The sequence below is a fragment of the Carcharodon carcharias genome, chromosome 32, assembly GCF_017639515.1.
Source record: "Carcharodon carcharias isolate sCarCar2 chromosome 32, sCarCar2.pri, whole genome shotgun sequence".
In the NCBI taxonomy this organism is placed as follows: Eukaryota; Metazoa; Chordata; class Chondrichthyes; order Lamniformes; family Lamnidae; genus Carcharodon; species Carcharodon carcharias.
Window position 1 is genome coordinate 16,309,550 of NC_054498.1, and position 18,069 is coordinate 16,327,618.

General features: G+C 46.4%; 1 protein-coding gene across 5 annotated transcripts in view; it reads right to left on the reverse strand.

Annotated features, from left to right (window-relative positions):
- Positions 1-651: 651 nt before the first annotated feature.
- The window catches only part of cd276 (CD276 molecule), a 518,869-nt gene continuing 501,451 nt past the window's right edge, over positions 652-18,069 (reverse strand). For 3 of the 5 annotated variants that reach the window (XM_041178515.1, XM_041178513.1, XM_041178511.1), the window contains one exon: positions 652-5,816. In XM_041178515.1, coding sequence (XP_041034449.1) covers positions 5,794-5,816 — 23 coding nt within the window. In that variant the 3' untranslated portion in view covers positions 652-5,793. The remainder of the gene's footprint in view (positions 5,817-18,069) is intronic. The other 2 variants (XM_041178516.1, XM_041178512.1) reach the window with 1 other exon arrangement.

Sequence of the window (18,069 nt, forward strand, 5' to 3'; positions counted from 1 at the left end):
CACTTCTCACACAAAGGGTGGTAGAAGATTGTTCTGAAATGGCAACTAATGCTCAATCAGATGTTAATTTTAAATCCAAGATTGGTTAACAAAAAAATTTATCAAAGGTATTAAGGGATATGGGACAAAGGTGGGCATGTGGAATTAGGTCACAGATCAGCCAGGATCTCATTGAAGATGGAACAGGCTTAATGAGGGAGGTGGTGGCGTAGTGGTATTGTGACTGGACTAGTCATCCAGATACCCAGGGGTATACTCTTGGGGACCTGGTTTCAAACCCTACCATGGCAGATGGTGAAATTTGAATTCAATAAAAATCTGGAATTAAAAGTCTGATGAATGACCGCGAAAGCATTGCCGATTGTCATGAAAACCCATCTGGGTCACTAATGTCCCTTTAGGGAAGGAAATCTGCCATCCTTACCTGGTCTGGCCTACATGTGAATCCAGACCCACAGCAATCTGACTGACTCTTAAAAATGCCCTCTGAAGAAGGGCAATTAGGGATGAGCAATAAATGCTGGCCTAGCCAGTGATGTCCACATCCCATGAATGAATATTTAAAAAATGAGCTCAATAGCTAACATCTAGTTCCATATTCCGACAATGTAAGTTCCACTGATGAATGAAATACATCCAACACTAACAGCAAGTTTTTACCTTCTTACCTCATTTTATTTCAAGGAAATTGCATCAATAGAGCACCCCAAAACATAGGAAAATACCCCACACTTCCCAGAGGCAAAACTGGAAATTGTAGAAATAATTACTACAGTGTGCTGTTTATTGAGACTGGTAATTTCTAAACTATATTTTCAATTACCTAACTATATCATTATTTAATTACAACATTCATTGAAATAAAAGTTCATATAGTTGTTTGGTAGTACAGAATTTGAGTATTGTTGAAAAGAGAGACATGTGTAAGCTTTTTGTCTTGCATTCAAATATCCCCTTATATTGGTATTCTCATGAAGTGTCCTTAGTCTTTATGAGTGCAAGACGAAAAGCTTTGAAAAATTCCTAGTGAAACCATGAGTCATATGGTACAATAGCACTGCCAATATAAATCACACAGCACGGTCACAGGTCATGTGGTATAACAGCACTGTTTTAGAAGTCACTGTTGCAATAGCAGTGCAGTAAGATTCTTGTGGTGCACTCTAAGCACCTACCCTCCAAACTTTATCACTCAACTCCACCATCAACTTTGTAAAAACATTAAATACCAGCTCTTCTGTATATACTGGATGAATAACACATAGGACAGTCTCCAGGCTTATGGACCTCAGGCAACATTGCCACATTGTTTGAGCTATGCTCTCACTGTTGTAGTCATCATCCAGACTTAATGAAGAGTTAATGCCTTACAGCACATGCCTAACTTTTCTAACCATAATACAAACAGTCAAATAAAAGCTCATTCTACTGAAGTTGGAATTACTTAATTCAACGTTGCTCTAGTTTTGCTAAACGGAAGGTTAGCCTTGTGCGACTTTACTGGGTGAATATTAGTGTACAGATACGTAACCCCTTCGTATTCAATTCCTTTGCCCAATATCTTGATGTAGGCAATATCCCAACCAAATGGATACACGAGCATTTGCAACGGGTCACTTGATGCTTGTTGTACATTGACGAGCGGTTTCCATTTGTATGAATTAGGATATTTCAGAAGTTGCTGTTCAGCTCACATGGAGTCTACCTGTACAGCAGTAACATAGAAACCATCAGAATTTGCAAGATTGAGGCCTGAGTCGTTGCTTGAGGTCAACTGAGACTCAACATGGGTTACATCTTGGAAGCAGACTCACAGGAACACATAGGAGTATAGGATTTAGGAGCAGGAGTAGGCCACTCAGCACTTTGAGCCTGCTCCACCATTCAATAAGATCAGGGCTGATGTGGTTGTGGTCTCAACTCCACTTTGCCAATGATCCAGGCTTCATTGCTCTCTAAGGAAGAGAGTTCCAGATACTAACAACCCTTTGAGAGAAAAAAAATTCTCATCTCTGTCTTAAATGGTACACCTCTTATTCTTAAATTGTGTCCCCAGGTTCTAGTCCTTCCGGTATCCACCCTATCAAATCCCCTTAGGATCTTATATATTTCATAAGGTCACCTCTCATTCTTCTAAACTCCGATGGATATAGGCCCAACTTGTTCAAACTTACTTCATGAGATAACCCCAAGAATGAGTTGGGTGAACCTTCTCTCAACAGCTTTTAGTGCAATTAAATCTTTTTTCCAAATAAGGAGACCGAACTGTACCCAGTATTCCAGATGTGGTCTCGCCAAGGCCGCTACAGCTGCAGTAAAACTTCCCTATTTTTATATTCCATTCCAAGTTGAAAACTGGCCTCTTTTTATTCGATGGTGATGAACCTCATGGGGGAAGGATCAGATGGGTTTGTGCAAGTCACGTTGAAAGTTTTGTTTCACTGCACTTGATGAGGGAATAGCATACATACTGACGGAGTAAAAGCCAATCACAAGGCTCAGTCAACCGGGGGGGCAGAATTTTCCCCTCACCGGGCGGGTATGGTGGGTGGGCCCGGGAGCAGCCGCGAAACTGACCGCCGCCCGTGATTGGGCCCCGGCTGCGATTTCACGGCGGCTGGCTAATTAACGGCCCCCACGTGTGACTCAGTCACATGAAGAGGGACGGGTGAGAAAGGATGTTAAAAATTTTTTAATTGTTTTTTTTTTGTTTTCAGTAAGCGCTGGAAACCTCATCCCGTCCACGGATGAGGCTTCGTTAAAGATGCAAAGGTCGCCGGGCCTATTCGCCTGCCCGCTAACCGAACAGCTGAGCGGGCAGCAAATAACATAGCTTATTTCATTACTTGAGGGCCTTAGTAGGCCCCTCGATTGTCAGCGGGTGCGCTGCTGCCTCTTGTGTGCGCCCCCCTGAAATAAAGATTGCAAGAGTGTGCGGTGACATCGGGACGCTTGCCCGACACCATCGCGCACTTTCTCGCTCCCGTTTGGGTCAGGCGCAGGATGAAAAATTCTGCCCTGGGTGAATCTGATGTAACCTGAGGCCTTGATGTGTCTTTGCCTCGTGATGCAATTGTTACGCTGCACAATTATGATCTTACCCCTTTTTAGACAAACTGTTCTTAAAAAATAAAAACGCCTGGGCCAGGATGTTGCGGCCCCTCCCACCCGGGTGGATATTACGGCCCCGCCAAACCGAATGCAGGTTTAAATGGGCTCGCCACGTCCACTGGGGGTGGAGACTTGCCGCAGCAGGGCCTTAAAACCCTGGCCCTTGGACTGAGCTTAAAGACTGTTTCAAAATGGCCCCAGCTGCCAGACAGAATTGTAGCTTCCAGACTGGGTCTCCTCTTCCGAGAAGACCAAAGGCATTCCTTAATTTAATTCTGGTTCACTGTGGTCTCACCCAGAAGATGAAGTTTTGTTGGGGCGTCATTGTAAGAATGTAAGTTGTGCCTTGGTCAGGACAAAAGCCAAGAACCACAGGTGGGAGAAGAGCTACTTGAAGTGTCGATGCTTTATTTGGGAGGTGACTTGGCCTTTTGTGCAGGTCACATGACAACTTAGCTTACCTGCAAAAGTTACTGAAAGGGCCACAGAGAACCATCTTGAAGAAGTTTCAACCCAGGGGGAGACAGAGAAATGCATCTGGGTCTGCTGTAAAATAATTAGGCAGCTAAAAGTGCAAGGCCTGCATAACAGAAGTGAAGGACCTTCTCTCCTCCCTGTAAACCTGATTCCACCTGCTAAGCTCACCTGTTAAAACAACCACTGGCAATTCGATCGTGGAGGCCATCACAGCTGCAGAGACAATCCTACAGATTCAAAACCTTCACTTCAGAGAACGAAACATTTTGCCTCCAAAAATGTCAGGGCTGCACCGAATATGGACTAAACTGATCCACTTTTTTGGAAGTATAATGTTATCTTTATTCGTAACTAATCTGTGTGTGTGTGTGTGTGTGTGTGTGTGTGTGTGTGTGTGTGTGTGTGTGTGTATAATGCGTTAGTAGCTTTATCTATTCTCAAAGAACTTCCACAGCAGTACAGTGGATTAAACTAAGCTTTCATTTTTTAAGCAAAAGACTTTGCTGCTGAGTTATTTAAAGTAGAATTTCTCACTCCACGGGTAAGAAAGTACACACACGCATACAACTGCATGGGGGACTTTGGGGAGACATCTCTTCAAGCACCCATGGCACAATCCAGTTGTGTTCAATACCTGTAAGGTTTATTCCACAGCCTGTTGCTCTTGCTGAGGAGCGGTGCTTGAAGGAAGAGCTGGCCAGCAGCCTCTGTCAATTTAACTAATGGGTGGAAATAGGGAGTTATGGGCCTGCAATATCCTGAATGTCACCCTCTCTGTCCAGAGCTCCCGATCAAAGAATTGGCACCATCATGCTAATTTTACTAGATTTTCTTAACTTTTAGCAGTCTTGATTTTTGCAGCCCACAGCAAAGAAACAACGCTCACCTTAAAGGCTCGCGATCTCGGTGTTGTGCTTTCCCCCATTCCCGCTTAAAATATGATGCCAAGTCAAGGGGATCTCCAGGCATCCAGCAGCTGTGATGTCAGTGAGCAGGGTAAGCAGCCAATCACATTGATGAATTCCCATAGACAGCAAACCACAGTTAAAAGCACTTGATCCTTCACTTGAAATTTATATTTTTAGACAGTGAAACAAGCGATTGAATGGATTTAGATAGAAGCCAAGCTATCAATAGAAAGAAATTTGAAAAACAATTATTTGAAAATGTGTTTTTTTTATCATAATGGAGAAATTTGATATTGACATCTGACAAAATAAACCTCGCTTCTCAGGGCCACTGAAGGTAATTATGAAGTTAGTGTGCCATTAAAAATCCAGTTATGCCCCATTAAACAATATACTTTTTCCAAGGAATTTTACTGCGAGGCTAACAGTGTAAGAGTACAAGTTCTTGTCAATTCATTGATTTCCCCACTGATTACAGCCTTGGGGCTGACGGGGTTTGGCAGGGGGAAATCATCAACACCACAACCTCAGGACAGGCGTAGAATGGCTGACAGCAACTTCTGGACTCCATGTTATTCTGTGTGTGTGCAGACTCCACTTGGCTACTGTGTTTTAGCAGAGTAATGGCAGCTAACATTTCACTGTCATTCCCACTGCAAAATGCTCCTCTCTACCATGTAATAATTAGAGATGTGTTAAGGTCGAAATTGAAGACAAGTGGGGGTTTCTCAACACACTGGCAGCAAAGAAGTCTGCCACTTAACAGCCGGAATGACTATGATTGCAAAAGGAGCACAAATATTCTATTGAAGCCAACAGCTGGTTATGTGTGCATCGCTATATTCAACAGCAATAAAAATCACAAACACAAGCCAAGGAAAGAATAATTCAATTCTACAGATTAAAAAATATCTCCCAGTCGAAAAATTACATTCTGCTCCAATACTGTTTTACCTTCTGAACAAGGATCTTTGTTCTCCAGGGGCTGAGCTGGCCTCTGAAGGCCAACAGCTCACACAGAACGTAATTAAGCCACATTCTTAATTTTTGACATCATATTAGCTTTCAACAGTGACATCTGCAGCAATTCCCAGGATCATGGAGCAAACAGTTCGGCTAAACACGTAGAGGGACAAGGATTTAGCTCAACACTGCTGTGGAATTCGGACCCCAGTTCATCCAGCCTCAGGTCCTGCTCGGTTGGGTTATACTTAATGGTTACAGCTGTGAGCAAGGCAGCAAAATGGCAAAAGCACTCGTGGAATGGCCGTTGGCTTGTTTCAGCTTTTCTTTCTGGTCATTCAAGTACTTCCTCTTCTGCTGAAAAGGAGAAAAAGACAAAGAGGATTGGAAGGTCAACATTGCAACTTCGTTTTACCCATCAATGCTTCATGTTGCTCGACGGGCCTACCCGAGAAAAATCTATCTACTAAAAAGGTAAAGTAACTCCGAGGCTGGAAATCTGAAATATGAGCAGAAATGCTGGAAATGCTCAGCGTCTGTGGAGAGAGAAACAGAGTTAGTGTTTCAGTCCAAGGCCCTTTCATCAGAACCATTGCCAGGAAAATCTACCAGTAAACTGATTTACTGTCCACAGCCTTTTAGGGAGAGAGATTTCTAATACACTTTGTATGGGGGGAAAAAAATGTTCCCTGATTTCACTTGTGAATGGTCCAGCTCCAGTTTTAAAATCCTGACTGTGGGGGTGGATTTTATAGAGACATCAGGGGGTTCTCGCCAGCTGCCTGCAGAGCCAACAACAGACTCCCATTGCCTCCTCTGGGACCCCCAGCAGTATTAAGGGCCTCTTAGGCACTTAAGTGGTCACATGCAGGACTTGGCATCAAGGACCTGGGGGGAGGTGGCAGAAATCCTGTCGACTGAGAGCTGCTGGTCAGTCAGTTCCTTTGCTCACCAGTGTCACCAGGGAGGTGTGGCTGTTGCAGGAACAACAGTCACCAGGGGCCCAGGATTGAGAAGCGACCAAGGCCAGAGGTAAGTTATGGCAGTAGGACATTTGGGGGTTGGGGGGTTGTGCGGGTTGGAGGTGAAGGGGGGTGAGGGGGTGGGCGAGGAGGGTAGGCAGCAAGGACAAGGGGTTGCACTCAGCAGGCAGCCACCCCCCTTTCCAATGCTGGGCTGCCCGTTCAGGCACCCAGCCTGAACGAGGGATGCTCCCCATCACCAGGAGACCACAAACAGCCCATACTGTCCCAGAGTGGCGGTAGGCTTGCAAGCCTTTGGGTTAATACCAGCAGCGGTGGGATGAGGCTCTTAACTGGTCATTAATAGCCCACTTAAGGGCCTCAATTAGCAGCAGTGGGGGGGAAGTCTAACCACAGGCCTCCCCACCCCGGACTCAACTTTGGCAGAGGCAGGAAGGGGGTGGGATGTTTATGCAACACACCCTACCCGCCTCCAAACATGGCATGGGAAAGGATATAAAACTGCCCCCCTCCCCTCCACCCACTCCACACAGCATTTAAGGTCACTTAAGGGGATTATTTTATAAACAGTTCAACAGTATTCCCAACATGATTTTGAAAAGCTGCATACGTGAGCAGGAAATAAAAGAACCGTCAGATCAAGAAATTAATTTATGCAAGAATACCAGAAGGGACTTTCTAAATTATTCACCAGTTTCCGATTTGTAGATCAAAGCCCTGTGAATGTCCAGTGGGAGACTGAATCAAACTGGTAAGAGATAAATTCAGGAAGTTTTTTTTTAAACACAAAGAGTGATCGACATTTGAAATGTGCTCAGCTATGGTTAGGGTGACTCAAAGTCCCGCTCCAGCAGCTTGAGCACACAATGTCGGCTTTTCTCTTCTTTTATTCATTCACAGGATGTGGGGAGTGTTGTAAAGGGTAGCACTTATTGCACACCCCTGATTGAACTCAAGCAGATGGTGGTGAGCTGCCTTCTTGAGAACTGAGTGGCTCACTAGGCCATTTCAGAAGGCAGTTAAGAGTCAACCACATTGTGGTTGGTCTGGAGTCACTTATAGACCAGTCCAGGCAGGGACAACAGAATTTATACCTTAAAGGATATTCATCAACCAAATGGTTTGTAACAAAAATGCAGTAGCTTCGTGGACACCATTATGGATAGTAGTTCTTTTATTCCAGATTTATTTCATTCATTGAAATTAAATTTCCCAACTCCCATGATGGCATTTTAACTCCTGCCTCTAGATCATTTGTTTTGTTTTAATTCCTTTTACAGGATGTGGGTGTCGCTGGCTAGTCCAGCATTTATTGCCCATCCCTAATTGCCCTTGAGAAGGTGGTGGTGAGCTGTCTTCTTGAACCGTTGCAGTCCATGTGGTGTAGGTACACCCACAGTGCTGTTAGGGAGGGTGTTTCAGGACTTTGACCCATTGACAGTGAAGAATCTGTGATATATTTCCAAGTCAGGATGGTGTGTGAGTTGGGGGGGAACTTGCAGTTGGTGGTATTCCCCAGGCATCTGCTGCCCTTGTCCTTCTAGGCTATAAAGGTTGTGGGTTTAGAAAGTGCTGTCTAAGGAGTCTTGGTGAGCTGCTGCAGTACATCTTGTAGATGGTACACACTGCTGCCATAGTGCGTCAGTAGTGGAGGGTGTGGATGTTGAAGGTGGTGACTTGGGTGCCAATCATGTGGGCTGCTTTGTCCTGGGTGGTGTCAAGCCTCATGAGTGTTGTTGGAGCTGCACCCATCCTGGCAATCCTGCCAGATTAAAGACAGGTAATCCCTTAATACCTCTTTAAATTGCCTATTCAACTGTGAACTCAGAACCTACTGCTGAAATAATGATTTTGTAGTTTTTGAAACCTAGCCACGCATTCATAACGACAATAATAACAAGCTTTGGGAAATATCAACAAGAAATTAAACTGAAACTGTGGAACAGGTGGTAATGTTTTCTTCCAGCCTACATCAGATGGCCTGTCAACCAAAGTAGTCGAGCAGACAAGTGTTTTTTTTTAACTCTCACTGACAGCTTTAGCCTGTTTTTGTTCCAAGTTTAAACAGCAAGGGATTTTTTAAAAAATTCTGATCATGACATTTAAATAGACTTGTCCACCCTTCAAGAGTGTTTATTTCTATTTCATCAATTTATGACTCCAACACTGAGAGCTAAAGCCACTGGAACAGCTAAAATGGGGTCTGTTTGAACTCAGCACTAAGTTCAAATGACACTGTTGAGTTCATATTTCCTGCCTGTGTGAATCAACCTTTCCCCTCTTGGCAATAATTGGATCTGTCAGAAATAGGGGTAGGACTTCTGCATCTGCCCGCCATTTTTAAATGCCCACAGAGTCTTCCTCATTCTGCGAAAATCTGACCTTCTGTGTCTAACTTATCAAAAACCTCAATCAACCCAACAGATATCTGGTCCTTTACATATTGCTCTTTGCGGAATCTTACTGTGCACAAATTCGGTGCCACATCTGCTTAAAAAAACGACAGCAATAATGCTTAAATTAACTGGTTGCTATAAAGAACTTTGAGGTGTGAGAGGCACTATATAAATACAAGGTCTTTCTTTATATGCCTTAGGCTGAGGGAATCCAGAAGAAATCACCAGTTGGTTTTGTAAAGGGGAAATCACCAGAGTGAAAAAAGAATACAGAAATCACAGCTTAAATACTATTTTTTAAAAATATCTTTCTTAGCCATGTGACTCGAGCTCACCCTCTACCTAGATGCCTCCCGTGTCAGCAGTGGCTCAGTTGGTAACACTCTCACCCTTGAGCCCCACCTACAGGACTTGAGCACAAAAATCAAGGCTGACACTCTAGTGCAGTGCTGAGGGGGTGCTGCATTGTCAGAGGTGCTGTCCTTTGGAAGAGACATTAAACTGAGGCCCAATCTGGCTGTCCGGATGGATTTAAAAAAGCCCATGGCACTACTTTGAAGAAGAGTCCTAGCCAATGTATATCCCTCAGGTCAATGTAAAGAAAACAGATTATCTGGTCATTATCAATTGCTGCTCTTGGGAGCTTGCTGTGTGCAAACTGACTGCCGTCTTTCCTGCACTACACTTCAAAAGTATTTCATTGGCTGTAAAGCACTTTGAGACATCCAGCGGTCACGAAGAATGCTATATAAATGCAAATCTTTCTTTTCCTTTTCTTTCAATCACTCATTGGCTGGGATTTTCTGGCCTGGATGAGGTAGGTTTCCTGTGACAGATGCGGCGAGCCATTCAAATCTCCATTGAGTTTGGCTGGACCGGAAGATCCCGCCGGGGGGTGGGGGGGGGGGGGGGGGGGGGGGGGGGGGGGGGGGGAGGGGGCAGAAATCCCCGCCCATTGTTTCTCCCTCGTGTTATGGTGGCTCCATCAACTTGTCACTACCACACTATGGGCTATCGCCCCTGAATCGGCCAGAATGGCATTATAAAGAAACCAAACCAAATGAAAAAGGTTCATTATTTGAGACGTTGACTACACGTTACGATTGAGTCCTTACTTCTGGATGGAAGTATAGTGTACCGGGTGTTTTTGAACCAAGCTCACTCTCAGTTAACAGATAGGCTTCATGGATCACACTAGGCCGGATTTCCCCCAGTGGAGTGGAGCCAAAAAACTAGTGGGGGTTCACGTCCTTCAAGGCCTCCTTTCTACATCGGGTGTGCCCCCCTCCCCACCGACCTACACGGTCTGCCCCCCCTGCAGCTGCTCCCTCCCCCCACCCAGCCTCTACATAAAGAACCCCTACCCCACCCCAATCCTTAGCTGCCCTCCCCGCTATGAGACCCACGCACTTACCTGGTCCTGGATTCCAGGACTTATATATGGGGGCTGCTTGCAGTCCCAGTCCTGGCCACTACTTCCACTGGCGCTGCTGGGACAAGTGAGCTGCTGGCCAATTAGGTTGTCATTTGGCTCCACTTGTTTGGCCCCAAGGAACAGCACTTCCTCACGGAAAATGCTAATACAAGTAATGAACCAAGGAATTATAAAAATGCTTAAAGTTTGCTCTTTCCCAATGAAAGCTCCCTTCCACGGAATCGTCACAGAATCAGAATCCCCTGAGTGACAAGAGAGAGAAACAGCTGAAAGGGGAAAAAGGCACAACTTACAGAGGCACCTCTGGTGCTAAAGTGCCCCAAGTGAGAACTGTCACCTACACTAACATCACTAAGTTGCTGCAACGTGCATCACATCACAATGCTTGAAGCCTCGTCAAAAGGCCAAGGGCAACAGAATGAAGGCTTGACGATGTGAAGCAAATAAACTACTGCAACATTAAAGGATTAAAAGCAGCAGCTGGAGGAGAAGGGGAAGAGGAGAAAAAAAAATAAACGTTGGGGGGAGGGCAAAGCTCATCCTGTACGGTGCATGGAGAGGCTTCTAGCTCAGGAGAGGTTTCGGGTGCAAATTCCAGAGCTTATAGGGCCCAGAAGGTACGGCCACCAATGATAGAGCGATTAAAATCGGGGATGGACTCAAGAGGCCAAAAGTAGGGAAACGCAAATATCTCACGTGGGGCTGGAGGAGATTATAGAGACAGGGATGCATGAGGCCATGAAAACAAGGAGAATTTTAAAATCGAACCGTTGCTTAACAAAGAGCCAATGTAGGTCGGCGGGTTAAATGGTGAATGAGGCTAGCTGCAAGTAAAGGGCAGCAGAGTTTTGGATGACCTCAAGTTTAGAGAGGGTAGGATGTGGAAGAGAGGGCAGGAGTGCATTGAAATAGTCAAAATAAGTGACAAAGGGATCCTTCTGGAACTGAGCCATGCAGCTAGAAAGGTTCATTCCCTGGTTTGTTTGGAGTTTATTGGTAAGGACAGGGATTGATGGGGACAGGATCAGGCTCAAACAGTTCGCTGACATCCAGGGCTGGATTTTACAGCCCACCACCAGTGGGTTTCCAGGTCGGGGTGGGGTGATGGGCAGGGGGGTGGGGGGAGGCCATAAAATTCCTTGGATGGCACCCTCCAAAGTCCTCCCTTTTGCAGTGGAGTGGGTGAGGCCTAGGCCAGCCCTCCCCCCATTGCCCCACTTGAGGCCCGTAAGGACCACTTCCCAAACAGCCTCAATTTTCAGGCTGGCGAGAGGCGTTCAGGAACAGGGGAAAAGCCCAGAAAGTCACCCTGCTCAGGCCTTGAGCGGGGAAGTGGGGGTTCACCTCCTTCAAGGCCTCCTTTCTACATCGGGCATGTCACCCACCCTCCCCATACGGTCTACCCCCCTGCAGATGTCTCCCCTCCCCCCCCCCAACCCAGCCTCCACACACAGACCCCCTACCCACCCCCCCCAAGCCTTAGCTGCTCTCCCCGCTATGAGACCCACACACTTACCTGATCCTGGATTCCAGGACTTAAATCTGGGGGCTGCTTGCAGTCCCAGTCCTGGCCACTATTTCCACTGGCGCTACTGAGACTAGTGAGCTGCTGGCCAATTAGATTGCTCGACAGCTCTCTGAGGCCGGACTCCCTCCTGAGCGAGGGAGCTACGGGGTTGCCTGTTTCGGTGGCGGGGCAGAAATCCTGCCATCTGAAAAATCCTGCCATCTGAAAAATCCTGCCCCCTAGTGTTTTGGCTCAGATGTGAGCCAAGATGGTGGGATATCCCTTCCTGCCAATCGAAGATTCTTTGGAGAACGCATCCCCGCCAAGACCACCTGCCCTGGCAGCCAATTAACCCCCCCCACCAACATGTCAATTGGCTGGAGACGGGACCTCCGCCCCTCACTTGGGAGGAAGTCCTGCCTCAGGGAGCTGCTGGCCAATCTGATTGGCCAGTGGTTCTGTAGTCCCAGCAGCACCAGAGGCTGCATTGGGCAGGACTGGGATGCTGAGCAGCAGTCCCTACAGCCTAACTCCTGGGAGTTCAGGCCCAGGTAAGTTTTGGGGTTCTTAGCACAGGGTGGAGAAGCCCAAAGGGGCGGGTAGAGAGGGGGGGTGTGTTGGTGGAGAGGTTGAGTGGGGGCAAGGGGAACCTGCAGGGGCCGGTCCAGAGGCTTCTGATGGAGGCATCCTTCCCTCCCTCCCACCTTCCCTGCCCAAGGCCTGAACATGGTCCATTTTCAGCTTTACCCCTTGCTCCTGAACTCCTCCTGCCAGCCTGAAAATTGAGTGGTCAATAATTGGCCTCTTAAGAGTCCCCATTGGGGTAACAGTGGGCAGAACGGCCTAGGCCCCAACCATCCAAGATTAAAATTGGGGCGAAGTCGGGTTGGTTGGGCACCCAGTGCGAAGGCCATCCAAGAAATTTTACGGTCACCACCCACCACCCACCACCCAGCCTAGGAATCTACCAGCGGGGGAAGGTAAAATCCTGGCCATAAAGTATGGAAAGTTGAGCAAGGGTACCAGAAGGCTGCAGTCAATGGGACTTCACCCCAGGAGAGCAAAATGATCAGGGATCTGCAATTCCAGATTAAAAACATGTGGGGAGAATTCTGTGGATGAGCAAAAAATATTTCTCAAGTTACAGGTATAAAATATTGCTGGCTTTTAATAACATTTTCGGGTTATTTATGGTCACAACAGTTCTCATGGCCAAGTTCCCACTTTCCAACCCGTGTAAACTTAAGCTTATTCAAAACTTTGCTGCCCATATCCCAACTCGCAGCAGACCCATCAATCCATCACCGTGTGCCCGCTCACAGCAGATCTATCCATCCATCCATCACCATGTGCCCACTCTCAGCAGATCTATCCATCCATCCATCACCATGTGCCCACTCTCAGCAGACCTATCCATCCATCACCGTGTGCCCACTCTCAGCAGACCTATCCATCCATCACCGTGTGCCCACTCGCAGCAGACCTATCCATCCATCACCATGTGCCCGCACTCAGCAGATCTATCCATCCATCACCATGTGCCCACTCTCAGTAGACCTATCCATCCATCACTGTGTGCCCACTCGCAGCAGACCTATCCATCCATCACCATGTGCCCACTCTCAGCAGATCTATCCATCCATCACCGTGTGCCCACTCTCAGCAGACCTATCCATCCATCACCATGTGCCCACTCTCAGCAGATCTATCCATCCATCTATCCATCCATCACTGTGTGCCCACTCTCAGCAGACCTATCCATCCATCACTGTGTGCCCACTCTCAGTAGACCTATCCATCCATCACTGTGTGCCCACTCTCAGCAGACCTATCCATCCATCACTGTGTACCCACTCTCAGCAGACCTATCCATCCATCACCGTGTGCCCACTCTCAGCAGACCTATCCATCCATCACTGTGTGCCCACTCTCAGCAGACCTATCCATCCATCACTGTGTGCCCACTCTCAGCAGACCTATCCATCCATCACTGTGTACCCACTCTCAGCAGACCTATCCATCCATCACTGTGCCCACTCTCAGCAGACCTATCCACCCATCACCGTGTGCCCACTCTCAGCTGACCTATCCATCCATCACCATGTGCCCACTCTCAGCAGACCTATCCATCCATCACTGTGCCCACTCTCAGCAGACCTATCCATCCATCACTGTGTACCCACTCTCAGCAGACCTATCCATCCATCACCGTGTGCCCGCTCACCCCCATTGGCTCCCTTTCTGGCAATGCATCAGTTTTAAAATTCTCAGGTTTGTTGTCAAATTCGTCCATGACCTCAGCCCTCCCCGTCTTTGTCACCTCCTCCAGCCTGACAATTCTCCAACACCTCTTCACTCCTCCAATTCTGCACTCTGTTCATCCCTGATTCTAATTGCTCCACAATTGGCGGCCGTGCCTTCAGCTCTGGAACTCCCTACCTAAACTTCTCTTCTTTGCTTTCCTCCTTTGAGACGTTCATTAAAAACCTACCTCTTTGTCCAAGCTTTGAGCCAACTCATCCTAATATTGAGTTAAGTAGCTCGGTGTCAAGTTTTGCTCCTGATGAGAAGTTTTGCTATGTTAAAGGCGCTATATAAATGCAAGTTCTGTGCTTGAGGAAGAATGGTGAAAGGATCTGATCCGAGTTCAACTGGGAGTTTATTAGGAGTTTTGGAATAATTCCCTTTAACTAAAGTTTCCAGGAAAAGGTTATTGCTGACAAATATAGAGTTAAGGAAACCAATCCATGCATCATAAAAATAAAACTTGTGCTGCTTAACAATGTTGTTCCCAGGTAACCGAATCTGCAGTGCCTCTATGCTAAACTTAAAATGCACTAAAGTACTGTAAAATAAAGTTATTCTAAAACATTTCCAATCCTTCACCAGCATTCCAGATCCTAACCGCTCGCTGTGTGAAACAGTTTTTCCTCATGTCGTCATTGCTTCTTTGGACAGTTATCTTAAATCTGTAACCCCCTTATTCTCAATCCTTCCACCAATGGGAACAGTTTCTCCCTATCTACTCTGTCCAGACCCCCTCATGATTTTGAATAACTCTTATCAAATCTCCTCTCAACCTTCTTTTCTTCCAGGAGAACTGTCCAACTTCTCCAATCTAGCCATGTAAATGAAGGTCCTCCATCCCTGGAACCAACCTCGAGAATCTTATCTGCATGTCCATTCACATGGGCAAATCGCATGATTAACCTTAATTGTGCTGCTTTCAATATGAGTGAATTGTAAATAGTGTTGTGGATTGCCACAAGAATCTTTCATGTTTAAACTGAGTCCAATTGAATTCCTGCCTTGGTTCCGGAGGTCTGTCAATCAAACAGTTATCATCACACAGTTATTAGCAACCAATGAGATGGGAAGCAAAGGATGGTGAAATATTTACATAATTAGCATTGGCTAAAAAGTCATCGCTAAAGGATAACGTCACCATTTTATTTAATTCATTACTATCTTGTGGCATTGAACATAGAGAATCAAGTTCAACTAAAACATGTCCACATTTAAAATGGAAACTGTGTATGTAAACATGTCACGCTTTATTTACACTGTCCCACCAGTTGTGGCACTGAAGCACTTCAATGGAAAGGAAATGACAAAATGATTAGAGTGGCAACTTTACATAGGTCTGTTGCTATGACAGATGAAAGAGGAATTTATAATGGAAGAAGGGTGCACAGAAGTAAGATTTTTAATGTTTGAAACTTGTTGATTTTTTTTGTAGCCTTGATAACAAACACATGAAAACCATGTTTCTTGGGGTGTAGCTGTCTATAGCAAGACCAGCATTAATTGCCCATCCCTAATTGCCCTTGAGAAGGTGGAGGCAAGCCACCTTATTGAACCACTGGAGTCCATCTGGTACAGGTGCACCCACATTGCTGTTACGAAGGAAGTTCCAGAACTTTGATCTGAAGGAACTGTGACATATTTCCAAGTCAGGATGGTGTGTGACTTGGAAGGGAACTTGCAGGTGGTGGCGTTCCCATGCATCTGCTGCCCATGTCCTTCTGGGCGGTAGAGTTGGTGGGTTTGGAAGGTGCTGTTGAAGGAGCCGTGATGAGTTGTTACAGTGCATCTATTGATGGTACACACTGCTGATACTGTGCGTCGGTGGAGGGGGGCGTCAACTTTTAAGTTGCTGGTTGCTTTGTCCTGGATGGTGTCAAGCTTCTTGAATGTTGTGGGAGTTGCACTCATTCAGGCAAGTGTAGAGTATTCCATCACACTCCTGACTTGTGCCTTGTAGATGATGGACAGGCTTTGGTGGGGGGGGGGTGGGGGGGAGTCAGGGGACTCAGATTTCCCAGTATCTGACCTACTCTTATAGCCACAGTATTTATATGGATAGTCCATTTCAGTTCCTGGTCAATGATAACCCCCAGGATGTTGATAGTGGGAGTTTCAGCAATGGTAGTATCATACAAGCATGCAAATTAGGAGCAGGAGTAGGCCACTCGGCCCCTCGAGCCTGCTCTGCCGTTCAATAAGATCATGGCTGATCTGAATGTAACCTCAAACCCACATTCCTGCCTACCCCTGATAACCTTTCATCTGCTTGTTAATAAAGAATCAATCTACCTCTGCCTTAAAAATATTTAAGGACTCCGCTTCCACCACCTTTTGAAGAAGCGAGTTCCAAAGACTCATTACCCTGAGGGAAAAATAATTCTCACTGAATGTCAATTGGAGATGATTAGATTCCCCCTTGCTGGAGATGGTCATTGCCTGCTACGTATCAGCCCAAGCCTGCATGTTGTCCAGATCTTGCTACAAATGGCCATGGGCTACTTCAGTATCTGAGGAGCTGCAAATGGTACTGAACATTTTGCAATCATCAGCGAATACCCCCACTTCTGACCTTTTGATGGGAGGATGGTCATTGCTGAGGCAGCTGGAGAAGGTTGGGCCTAGAACACTGCCCTGAGGAACTCCTGTAGCAATGTCCTGGGTTGAGATGATTGACCTCCAACAACCACAACCATCGTCTTTTACGCTCGGTATGACTCCAACCAGCGGAGAAGTTTTCCTTGTTTCTCATTGACTTCAATTTTGCCAGGGCTTCTTGATGCCACACTCAGTCAAATGCTACTTTGATGTCAAGAGCAGTCACTCTCACCTCCCTACCTCTACCCGCTGGTCTCTTACTTACTAATTTTCTTTGGTTCGCTCTGTCTCACTCTACAATTTGCACACACTCATTAAAGTATCTCTCTGGCAGGAAGAACCATAAACACACACTTGCACATACGCTCAGGTGTAGCACGTGCATTGTTCTAATCTAAAGCTAATTTGTGCTTCAGTGATAACACTCTTGCCTCTGCCCAGAGGTTGTGGGTTCAAGTCCCACTTCAGAGTCTTGATCCAAGCTGGCCTTCCTGTACAGTGCCGAGGGAGTGCTGTACTGTCAGAGGCGCCATCTTTTGGATGCGTCATCAAACCAAGGCCTTGTCTATGCTCACAGGTGGAAGCAAAAGCTGTATGCACTATTCTGAAGGAGAGCAGGGGAATTAACCTCAGATTCCTGGCTAATATTCATCCTTCATTAAAAGCAGATTATCTGTTCATTGTCACATTGCTGTTTGTGGGATCTTGCTACGCGCAAATTGGCTGCTGACTACATAACAACAGTAGTGACGCTTCGAAGTACTTAATTGTCTGTAAAGCACTTTTGGACAGCTGGAGGTCAAGAAAGGTTCTATATAAATGCAAGTTCATTCTTTGCACGTTTTACAACTGGTGACAGAATGGTAAAAGATCGTTTTCTTCAAAAATAAGTTGTAATCCGGAACACGCCTATAGGCATAGAGGTGGGAAGGAACGTCAAAGCTTCGTCTTAAGGCCGAGCAGGAAAAACAATGAGCGAGCGAGAAAATGCCATGAGTGAGGGTGGGGAAAACGTGGCAAAGACTTGGGAAAAGCTTCCAAAGGGGCAAGTTGAGGCAGGAAGGCGCTGGGAACGAGTCTGGGAGGAGCACCAGAGGACACGGAGCATGGCAGTTGAAGAGCTGCCCCTTTCCACACCCAGCAACCTGGCAGAGAGACAGGGCACAAAAGTCGCACGACCAATGCGAGGCAGGTTTCAGGCTGAGGATTGGAAAGACCTCAGAGAGGCATCAGGCTCGAGGGCCTGCTCCAATTAGCCGATGGTAATGATGATCGACAGAGGCTGTGGAGCAGTTGGCAGGGCAGACTGTGCCATCCTTGTGATGAAGGGCGGCTGGCACATGCGTAAGTGGTAATCCTGAGGGAGGAAAATCGACAAAAGATATTC